Consider the following 12,378-nt stretch of genomic DNA (forward strand, 5'->3'; position numbering starts at 1 on the left):
AGCTGTGACCGGCAGGCGGAGGTTTTCCAACTCAATCTCCAATCAATCACAGAGACTCAATCACAGACATTCAAGCAAGTAATTCTAGGGTGGATTGGCATGTACTCTGGAGACACTGATTTTTACTTCATACGTATATGATGAGAAGGATGATTAAAAAAATAAAAAAAAACTCAGGCTATTTAAATTCATTCCTTAATATGTTCATATTAATATCATGTTTAATCTAGTTATTTTACATGTACTGATGCGCAGATGGGACTAAACCAGGAATGATTTGGTCCTTTTATGCATGTAGGTTTATAACATTGACCTGTATACATTCCTGTGAAAGAATGTGCATAAAGGCCAGTTAAATTATTCAAGGGAGATATTCATTGCATTTGTTAAATATCTGTGTAAATTTGTGGATGGTGATACACTGTGGTACGAATAGGCTTTCAATTTCATGCAAGCAAACGATGGTAATAGTAATAACCTTCCCCTTGAACTGCCTTTTTTTAACTATTAAAGAAAACCTTCAAACTGAGAAAAACATCTGTGCATAATCATAAAAAATATGACATATTTTACAGCAGAAATGTAATTTCCAATTATATATCACCTCCAAAAATAATATTATAATGACAAAATTGTTTCTGATGTGACGGCCCTGTCAGCAGGACGGTGTCATTTTGTCTGTGCCTTACAAAATCGCTGTTACAAATCACTGTTAAAAAACAAATCTGCCTTATCATGTGACAACACCATGGTTATGGTTATGGATTGGTTTGAGCACCAAAACAACTTTATGTACAGATAGTTCCTTGGGTTAAAATAACGACCTGGAAGGACAGTTTCTCTTGTTATGTCTCCATTCGCAAGACATCAGTGGTTATCCAGCATCTCTAAAGAGTATAACCATGCCCTCACGCGGCCTGTGATGGAGCCTGGAGTCACATGATTTGACTCAAGTCAAACTTAAGTCACAAATTTGAGACCTTGACCTGAATTGCTTGCACCCCGCAGTTCTGACAGAAAACAAAGAAACTCTCCATTGCAGAAGAGGTGACACAGAGGAGACAGAAGTTTCATCTCCACTATACATCTGCCTTTTGATTAAGTGTGTTCTTTCCAGACCTTTTGAACATCTTATGCTTATCATTTTTAGCATCAGAATTTCCCCCCTGCTGTAGATTTACAAACAGCATCCATCCCTCCTGTCACTGTCATTGTCTATGAAATGACACGTGCCGATGGATCACAGTCAAACACATTTTCTGACTCTCTCTTGACTTCAGTGTTCACTTAGTCTCCTGCTGTTAGTTCTGCATTTCTGTCAGTGCATCTATATTTCACTTGTACCAGCAGCACTAAATAATCTGAGTTTTAGACGTGGGTTTGAATCGAAAAGCTGAAGTTGGAGCCCAGAGTGTTCAGTAATACGTCAGGCTTTTTGAAACATTACATGACCTCACCTGGTCAGATCCTTTCCTCTGGTGGTCCACGCTAACCCTTTAAACTGTTCCTTAGTTGACAGTTAATCTGCAAACCAGTGACAACATCTTGAACTATTAAAAGATTATTATATAGCTAATTAGCACTTAGTTCACCGTCTCAAATACTTGGAAACATGAACCTCAGGACTCCAGACACAGAATACACAAAATACAAATCTATATGTCTGTATATACACAAATTATTCTTCAGAAATAAGAAAGAAAGTCAAATTAATTCTAAATCAATTCAATATTTTTTTTTCTTTTTTATAATCACAATGTCGTCTGATAAAATCACCGAACACAGAAGTTAAAGACAAAGACTGAGCTTTGATTTCAGCTGTATTTACTTGTAAAATGATCATCAGCTCATTCAAATCTGTCAGCTGCTGTGCGTTCAGCATAGAGAGATGTGCCTGTGGAGGGAAAACCTGACCTTGTGCTCACGGGACAATACTGCCACTTGTCCTATACTGAAACCAGCAAAGGTTATAGGCTGTATGTGAAATGGTTTGAGAAGTCGGTTAAACTAGCCCCAACCCAATTTGAAATGCAGTCCAGCCAAATAAAAACTGAGTATGGCTCTGCTGACAGAATTGCCTTTTTACTCCCAGAAGACAGAGCTGTTTCCACTCTGTGTGGTGGAAACTGGCTGTAAAACACTTGCCCATGAAATAAACACAAAACACTGACTGTTTGAAGATTACGATATATTGTCTACAATACAGGAGTCTTATCACTAGGAGACAAAAATCCCAACAGGCATATGACCAAAGTGATCAAAGTGACCATAGTAGTAAGAGAGTTAATGAATTATAAAACAAATGATTCCTGCTACTTTCGCAGCATAATGCAGGTGTAAGTGAAGGACTTGAGCACCAGAGGAAATCATCTGTAGCTGAGACATGAGGCTCGTTTGAGAATCTTTTAATTGTGACTCGTTTTGACCCATCGGATGCTTTTACAGGAATTGTGTCAGATGTAATTAAATGAGCCATTTTCATTTCAGCCCTGACAAGTTCACTTGATTGGCTTCTTTTGAATAAATGAGAGGATGAATCAGTATGAACCGTAATATTCAGGCTTTGTAGTGGTTAGACAGATTTCTATCAATCACCCTTTCACTTGAGCTTTTTTTTTTTCCTTAATGAATAATTCAGAACTTTAGTAAGTGATGAAAGTAAAGACATTGCAACTTTTGTCAGTGGCTGATAACAAATGACTGATTCCAGCTATCAAGAACCAGGCAACGGGGCATTACATTCTCAACGGGAAAGGTGAGGAGGTTAAGTCCAGGAGCTTCATCGACTTGGGCGTGGAGTGGCACTACATCATCGAGGAAGACGTGGAGACTCTGCACACTGACGGACCTCTGCATGACCCCGTGGTGGTTCTGGTAATAAAAGCTCCTTCTCTATCAAAGCTTAGAGTTGAATTAATCTAAAAGGCATGTAACAATGAGCACTGTTATAAAGAAGCAGGTCAGCTCAATCCTCCCAACTCCCATGCTTCTCATTAACGTTCTGTCACCATCTCTTAGATTTTAATTAATTAAACTCTTCAATTAAACAATGAAATCGCAAATAGAAAGTTTAATAAACACTAAATCAATAAAGATATATATAATGAAAACTACACCGAGTCTGCAGGCTTCAAGCCTCATGTGTCGATGGGCTGCGCAGACTAGACATAAGATAAATAAAGGTGCCAGTACTAGGAATGGGAAGAGAAAGGATATTTAACATATTAAACACATATAAAGGATATTTTACTTAAAATTATTCAGTTGGAGGAAATCTTATGCTGGAGACATCTGTAACACTAGGCTCCCGAATGACATAGATGGTGCTGTGTAAAAAGTTTATACTTCATTTATTTATCAATTAACCTCACACAAAGTTTTCTTGTGGTGAGAAAGTAGAAACAACCAGAGCTCCTACAGTTTCCTTACATCACTGCCTGACCCATGTCAGTGTCTACAGGCGGAAAAAGAAAATTAAGAGCATCATGACTCAGTGACAGGAGAGGGGTCATCAGACTTAATCCAAGGCTCAGACATAATGAAAACCCTGTATTGTTAGACATGATAAGGGATTACACAAACCAAAAACAATCATATTAGAGGTAGAAGTAGTTCTGACACTGATGAGATTGCTGCTGTGCGGGTCAGTGAAGAAATTCTGGTTTTACATAATCTCCTTTCACACAGAGAGATTTTTAAGATCACTGTCAAACATTTATCTCTTAATATTCACCACTTATGAACAAATAAAATTCAATAAAGCAGGAAACACTGTGAATTGATTTTTAAAAACCTCATCAGACAAGTTGTCTCATGTACTCATGTTACTAATATACAAATCAAAATGTAATGAATATCCAGCAAAGTGCTTCACATATACCAAGTGAGCAAACTGGAATTATTTCATATATTTTTTCACTTTATGCTTGAGCACTGTTGGACATTATAAAATAGGAAGAATCATTAAATAAAAGGCCGTGTCCCAATTCATCCTTGTGGCCCTTTGTATCTGCGAAGGCTGTCATCAGCTGCCACCCTTACCATTGCATTGCAAAGTGCAGCTCCTGTCGCCTAGCAACCTTGACAACACGAAGCCAAACTTCACTACAATTGTACCGAGCTGAATCACGCATACTTAGATTTAAAAGTGTAATCCTTGGGCTTTCTGTCAGTGGTGTTTGCTGCCACATTATCCCAATGAATCTTGGGATAGGTTGGTCTGCGAGAGATCCACCTGTTGGAGCCTTCGTTGCCCAGGAAAAGAAGCATGCACTTGAAGGAGCAGTGAACTGTGACGCAGTTGGTCGCCAGAACTGGGACACAGCTGATGATTGGTCAGAAACCTTTCTCATCATTCATGTCATTATGTTTTGAGTGATTGTTTTTCAGCTTTGGATCTTTCTGTAACAGGCCATTCGTGCTTTAATAAAGCCACAACATTACATAAACTACAGATAACAGACACGTGTGTCTGAATGGCAAAAAACGCCTCAACAGATAAATGAATGTTACACATCAGTCATCGTACCAGGAATAAGAGAAATTTAATTAGTGAGTGAAATATAGATAATGCTTTCAAGACCCTGATTTTCAGAAACAGGGCCATTGAACAAGTTTTATGAATCAGTTCCCCTGAATCTTCCTGCAAAATCCAAACCACCCACTTTAAAAAGTTCCCCCAGGTCCAGAGAGAGACAAATTTACTAACGACAGCACAAGCAGCAGCGGGAAGTAAAATGAGATTAGCTTCAAATAGTCAAATTACCCAACTAAAGAACTAATTAAATGATGACTAAAAAAAAGCTTTAATAAGATTATTTCATTAAGGATTTGTTGAGGAAGCAATCTTTCACTCAGAGACACACAAACACACAATTTCAACTTTCTATTGTTTTTCATTAGCCGTTTTTTTTCTGCAGGGACACCAGCTCACATCAGTAAATTGTGAGTTGATCTTCTGACAAATAATTACACAGACAGACATTTTGTTTGAAACATGCTGAAGAGAACAGCAGCTCTGACAGAAGTTAATTTACAGCTTCCCCATGAACACCACTTTTCCGAAAATCAATTCCTGTAATTTCAAAAACAACAAGGTGCAATCTTGTTTCATAAAACAAATGCTGTAAAATATGAGTTTCGTGCAACTTCAATAAATCATTCAGATAATTATTCAGACTCAAAGTTTGCAGCAAGTGGTGGATAAAGACAAAATGTTGTGGTACGAAGCAGATCAGTGTGGAAAGATTGTTTTCCAATAATTAGATCAAATGTTTATGTGGCATGCATTCATAATTCTGTACGTTAGGCTTGTTATTTATAAATGATCAAAAATCCTTCACCATGAAATTTAATATTCCATTATTTAATTTCATCTGTCATTTCCCTGATTGATTAATAGTGATCAGGGGGCGTCGTGTGGTGTAGTGGTCTAAGCAGGCGCTCCATGTGTAGAGGCTACAGTCCTCGCTGCAGCTGGCCCCGGTTCGAGTCCCGCATCGGACGGCCTTTACTGCATGTCATTCCCCCTCTCTGACTCCCCATTTCCTGTCTCTCTACTATCCTGTCCAATAAAGGCATAAAAAGCCCAAAAAAATATACTTTAAAAAAAAAAAAAATAGTGATCAGCCATTAAATTATGTTAAATCTTGTGTGTCTTTGGGGGAATTTCGTAAGAAAACGTCACATGAAATTCATCTTCAAACCTCAAGTCAATCAATATAAAAAATGCAAATGAACCATTCACCATTAGTTTCCATCCACTAATATAAAACCACTTAACCTCAAACAATGAAAAACCATGTAGATACTTGGTAGAAATATAGTATTTATGTTTGTTTCATGTATTGATTTGAGGAAAGTTACATTCACATATAAGTCATACAAATCTCCACTGTCTTGTATTTTGCTTTTCCACCTCAGCCGAGCATAAGAACTTCTTTTGTAATACTTTTTCAGATTTTCAGTGTTTCCACTTTTTTCATAACCAGATTGAAAATGTGCATCAAAGCAAGTGGATGGAAACACATCTAATGGGGTATCAGTGATTGGTCATTAGGTTTGCACATGCACAGCTTATTGACGTTTCTGCTTGGCTGGATGATCGGTCAACTGAACGTGTGGTGGCTCTCGTCCAATTACTGAGCATCATCAGTGCAGAAAGCCTCAGCCACATGAGAGCGCATTCACTCAGAAACATACAATCACTCTCTTCAAGGAAGAAGAGTTAAGGTCCTAATCAGTAACTAGATTTGTCACAAGGCGCTTTAGAAAAAAAAAAAAAAGTTGCTAAAGTTCGTTAAGGTCTTAGAAGTTGCCAAATCTAGTGAAATAATCATTAAGTTGGCAACATTGAGTCGAACCCATAAACAGCTGTGGTGTGACCATGGCTTGTGAACAACGGCACCCCCAAAATGACCCCTCAACTGACACAAATTAGACCACAGACCCCCACCTGATAAGATGTTGTCCCAGGGACCCCCATCTGAAAGGGTTTGAACCCCAGGACCAAAATAGTCATACACTCTGTCATTGTGTTACTTATGGATTATAGTAAAAATAAGATGTTTCCCTTTTTGTTGGGACCTCCAGGAACCTCCTCAAGGACCCTTGGGGGTCCTCGGACCCCACTTTGAGAACCACTGAACTATAGCTCAAGCTTATTATAATTGTTGTTTACGTTCTGCTGGCTCCTGTCAATCAAACGGACACTGACACGCCCCCTCCAGCAACTGAGTCATAAAGGAGCATTTCAGATATTTCTGATTGTTTTATTTATTCCTTTAAATAAAAAATCTATGAACAATACATTTAAGACATTATCATTGCAAAAAGGGACTGAGTGTGGTATCAGCTGGACTTGAAGTCAGCCCAGGGTATCTTCAGTGCTGGCTTTCTCCTCACTGCATCGTCATAACTCACAGATTACACTATTGATTATATGATTATGTGCAATAAATAATCACATACACCATGAGATAATTTCTTAAATTAATATACATATTTACAGACTTGTTGAATATTCCAATAACATGGAATATTCAGGTTTTGTCAGCCAGCGGCGGCCGTTATGTAATCGAAGCAGTCTGTATCTGTCTAATCTGTGTCTGTTTTAATCCTGCAAAACCTAATACCCACACCAACTCTTGTTTTGTACTTCTCCGTTGCTGCACTCCTGCAGGATATTTCATCCTGCCAGCAGCTTTCATTTACAATAGACTTCCCTTATCCACTCGGCTGTAAAATATACCTGAGAAGTATTCCAGAGAAAAGTTCTGAAACAGCAGTCGAGATCAGGAAGGATACGTTTCTGACGTTTTCTTTTGTGGGTTCGGTCTCATCCTGTGCATGAATTCTCCTTTTGTCCAGTAATCACCTGTTCTGTCTCCAGCCAGTCATTGCATTGTGTTTGTATTGATGCCATGTAATAGAGCTGCCACTGAGCCTGAGTATTTTTTTCTGCTGTCTCTTGAATTCAAACATAATGTATTTATTTGCACAAATTTACACTTTGAGCACTTTAATGCAAATATGTTGCACAGAGGATGACGCTGTTATCTTTTTTGCTTTTTTCATGCAGATTATACCCAAGGACAATGAAACACGGTCTACGTTAATGTACAAGTACATCATCCATGAGGACTCAGTGCCTGTCAACAACAACAACGTCATCCAGGAGGACACGTATGAGTGGGCTCTGAAGAGCTGGTCACCGTGTTCCAAACCTTGTGCCGGAGGTAATAAATAAATTACCATCAGAGTAGAAGAGAATTGCAGAGGAATAATTCCTTTCTACTTCTTCAAATATAATCGTCTGAATTTTATGCTCACTGCCCCCTTTTGTTTGTAGACAGGCTTCAGTTTCACAGTCAAAGATCTTTGTTTTTATGCAGTATTTTGATAATTTGTTTTTATCCACTTGTAGTTAAACCACCCACTCAAGCCGACGCTGATTCCTTTGAATTTTAGAGCTGTTTAATAACTAATATAACTAATTATTCTCAATAAACATATAATAAGATGCTAACATAATAAGCCCCAGTGGTGTAGTGGGGTCCTGATAGATAGGTGTACTTCGACTTGCTGTATAATTAACCAGCTACTTGTGCTTAGCTATATTCATCTGATATCCCTCTATGAAGTTATAGAGCGATGCTAAAACATATCCTTACCACAGTGCTTTTTCATGGGCATTTTTACCAAGATCAGACCAGTGTAAAAAGCAGAATAAGCATAAAAATAATAATAATAATAATACATAATAAAAATTGCAATAAGCTGCATTAGTGGGAGCGCGATATTTCAGGTACCTGTAAGATGAACTAATACTGTCTAGAAAAAGGTCAGTTTGGATCAGGACATTGAAGAATAAACAGGAAATGCATAGTCATTTATTTTACTGTGAGTACTTATCGTTTATTGTGAAAATTGACAGGTAAATTAGTATTTAATTGGCCTGTTCAGCTTCTTGCTGGATGATTTCCATTGTGTTGCAGCAAAGCTCCACTGGCCGTAAGACCTTGAGGGAATTTCTTTAAATTTGGCACAAAACATTCACTCGGACTCAAGGATGAACTTATTAGAATTTGGTGGTCAAACATCAAAGTGTAAAGTATTTCTGTCCCTTTTATGCATTGTAAAATATTGCATGATGAAAAACCTTCACCACTTTCACAGGGTTTCAGTACACCAAGTACGGCTGTCGAAAGAAAGGAGACACCAAGATGGTTCATCGTGGATACTGCGACACCAGCAAGAAGCCGAAACCCATCCGCAGAATGTGTAACCTTCAGGACTGCACACAGCCTCAGTGAGTACACAAGTGCGCAACTTCACAAGTGTTGAATAGGATCAAAGTGGCCTCTCTCAGCGTTAGTTACATTTAAATTAGCTGCTCGTTTCTTGTCCTGGATTTATTTGCTCTTCACAGATCTAAATAGACTGTAGCAGAATGGATAAAACCCTCAATATCGACATGTGTCATGATACAATCAATTTTCTGGAACATGAGTTGAGAAGCTGTGAGGGAACACAATAACCAGCTAATTAAATATCTGACAAATTAAAGTAGTACATCATACTGATGCAAAGTCACATAAAAATCGAATGACCATGAGGGAGTCCTGCCCACAATGGTGTAAACCTAGAGATATAAAAGGGACAGGCACCACAGTATAAACAGTGGGATAAATATCTCATGTTGGAAAATTCATATTCATATTTTCCTCCTACACATTTTCACAATCTTCAACATCACATTGTGTAACTGTAAGAAAACTTTGCTGTTGTGGTTTTTCTGTTAAAACACTGGATACACACACAGAAATAAAAGCACAGATACTGATTGAGTGACCTTCAGTGACCTGAAGACTAATGAAAAAATAATTACTTATCAACAAGAGAACAGGCCTCCCACAAATCATTCCTTGCCCCAACAATACAGAGTCAGGCTAACCTCTTTATAGAACCAAGAAATGGAAACAGATTGGCTGATTACATATCAGCTCATGACAATAACCAATAGCAAACATGTCGGCATGAAGTATGCTGTGTGCATTTATGTCCTAAGATACATAAAGACCAAAACCACGTGCAGCTCTTGAATAGTGAACAGAGAACAGTGGGCTTCTTCAGTGAACAACAAGAGCACGTTCATTTCTTCTTTTTTTTTAAAGTATATTTTTTGGGCTTTTTTATGCCTTTATTTGATAGTATAGTGGAGAGAGACAAGAAACAGGGAGGGGGAATGACATGCAGTGAAAGGCCGTCCGATGCGGGATTCGAACCGGGGCCAACTGCAGCGAGGACTGTAGCCTCTACACATGGGGCGCCTGCTTAGACCACTACGCTACACGACGCCCCAGCACATTCTTTTCTAATAACACAGTCACTATCATAAAAGAAACACGTGATTTTATTTCCACAGCTTGGTTTTAAGATGTTAAACCAACCAGGTATTTTTCTATTACTCTCACAGCTCTGCACCAGACTGTTAACTATAAGGTGCCACAATTCAGTGGCTGCAAGTCAGATTCATTTTTCCAACACAATCTCACACAAGTCAATTGGCTACCATCAGCCAATCAGCATGATTGATCACCATCTGATTTCACCTTCGTGATTCAGATGTGCAGAAGTTCAGATGATTAGAATTAAAGCAGCAGAGGTCGGGATATCTTGACTTTTACCCATGTATAGATATAACAGCGGGCTCTTTAGTGTTACACAGGCAATTTACATACTCAACCCTGACAGGACTGTTATTTTCTCCCGTTGCCACTATAATGACATACAGGAAAGTATTTCATTGCCCAAGTGATGTTGTTCCAGTCGTCATTTTCAAGTCTCGGAAGCTTAAGAAAATGACTCATCTCATTGAATAGGGAAGCGGTTGACAGCGAGGATTGTTTTTTCTGACACTTGTTTGAAGTTGGAGCTAACAACGTCGCCGCTAACAGCTGTGCTCTTCCAGAGGAAATCAAAACCAAAGTGACTGATTGTTGCACAGGCGCCAGAGAAGAATCTGAATCAACTCTGGATCCTGCCATTACTGTAATGCAATTCAACAGCATTTTCACAAGTAAACTAATCATCAAACATAAAAATTGTTGGACTGGCCTTTCAACATTTTATCGTCAAAACAACAAACTCAGAAGATGATGCACATATGTTGTCTGCTGCTGAAATAGGAATGTTGATTGTGTTCCCCTGAAGAGCTGCTAACTATCAAGGTGCTTCATTAGTTGGGATAAATAATAATAATATAAATACCCTGATGAGAATTGATTCTGGGGAGACGGAATATTTGTTGTTTGTTGCTTGAATTTGTAATGATAATAATAATAATGATAATAATAATAATGACAATAATCTTAGAAAACAGAAGCTATAACTGTAACCAATGTTTTTACCTTTACCTTGAATTACCAGCTGGTAAAAGCTTCACATCTTTACCGCAGATTACAGCAGCTATTCCCTTCCACTGCACTGCATTTGAGCAGCGGTGTTAATCTGAAATTGTACTTATCTCTCAATGTTTGTTTTACTGTTTCAGTTTGTTCCAAGATTGGCTCAAATCTTCAGAGACAGAACCAAAGTTGATAAACCTCTACAGGGCTCACACAGGGACGATGTTATATTGCAAAGCCTTAAATCTCCTGTGCCGAGCTCCTGGACAGGTCATCACATTTATCAATACATCCTTTCAGTGTTCAACGAGTTGTTTCACGAGGGATGATTTTAAATGGTTAAAATCGATGACAGCGGGGGTTAGAGACAGTATACGGTGAGTGAAAAGACACATCAGCTGCATTTAGCTTGCAAAAAGAAGTTCTGAGGAGATTAATGTGTTGGCTGGGGGGATGGAGTCTGAATGCAGGGTCATGACAGAAAAGGCATGCAGGTGAAAGAAATGGTTTGAGAGAGGTGAAGGATGCATATAAGCCGATTAGTGTCGGAGGCTGTAAAACACCAAGATGAGAGGGACGTTTTAACAGCGGGTGTCCTCAAAAAACCGCAGCCAAAAATCATCCGTCCAAATCTCAAAGCTGCACGAGGCGGCTTTTTAGATTACTGGCCAACTTCAATACTCAGAGATGATGCAACGTAACCCACTGAAGACCTCGCAGTAAGCTAATGTTTACCTGCCAGCTGTTGTGTTTGGCTTTAAACCAAAGAAACTAGAGAGATCTGATGCTAGATGAAACATTCACTCTCTGGTTGTTTAGGAAACAGTTTGTATTATACTCTTAAGGGCTTATTCATTTCATGGACATTTCAAGCTCACAGAAGTCCCTTTGAAAAAGTAAAATAAATATGTCAGGAGTGGGTGTTTTGACAAGATAGTTTAGGAAAAATAGTGTTCGTGAGACTCTTTAGCCGTTGAGCAATTCTAACACTGTGACTCCGAGTTATATTTCGGGAACTAATGGATGGATTTTCCATGAAATGTTGTACAGACATGCGCTGCCCCTAGTGGCTGAATCCAACAGACTTTGCCGATCCCCTGACTTTTCTTCCAGCACCGCCAACGATTCAGACTCATCACTCATTCAGTTAAATACCTCGACATCTACCTGATGGACATTCATGATCGTCTGTACTGGTGTTCTTGTGAACTTGTGAAACGTCATCTGTCACAGCTCAAGTACTGTTCCAGTTCAAAGTCTTCATCTAGGCGAGGACAGATCAAATGATTGGAAGTGTTTATTGAGGACTCAATTCAAAGCTGTTTTACTTTTTGCTGTAGGATTGCTACTATGTCACTTTTATATCATATGTATTGATATTTGTTCAGGTGAGAAGGAAAAGTTCAACCATTCTAGTCTATCTGGAAATTTGCGCCACTGGTTTTGGAGATATGAGGCAGGTGAGACCAGC

At 38.7% G+C, this 12,378-nt stretch overlaps 1 protein-coding gene across 2 annotated transcripts in view; it reads left to right on the forward strand.

The window, feature by feature from the left end:
* adamts3 (ADAM metallopeptidase with thrombospondin type 1 motif, 3) overlaps positions 1 to 12,378 on the forward strand; it is a 136,145-nt gene that overhangs the window by 110,394 nt on the left and 13,373 nt on the right. For both annotated transcript variants that reach the window (XM_023414303.2, XM_087176070.1), the window contains 3 exons: positions 2,711 to 2,874; positions 7,580 to 7,736; positions 8,677 to 8,809. In XM_023414303.2, coding sequence (XP_023270071.1) covers positions 2,711 to 2,874; positions 7,580 to 7,736; positions 8,677 to 8,809 — 454 coding nt within the window. The remainder of the gene's footprint in view (positions 1 to 2,710; positions 2,875 to 7,579; positions 7,737 to 8,676; positions 8,810 to 12,378) is intronic.

Source organism: Seriola lalandi, unplaced genomic scaffold (assembly GCF_002814215.2).
Source record: "Seriola lalandi dorsalis isolate HSWRI2012SDOR001 ecotype SW California unplaced genomic scaffold, Sedor1 jcf7180002054524, whole genome shotgun sequence".
Classification (NCBI taxonomy): domain Eukaryota; kingdom Metazoa; phylum Chordata; class Actinopteri; order Carangiformes; family Carangidae; genus Seriola; species Seriola lalandi.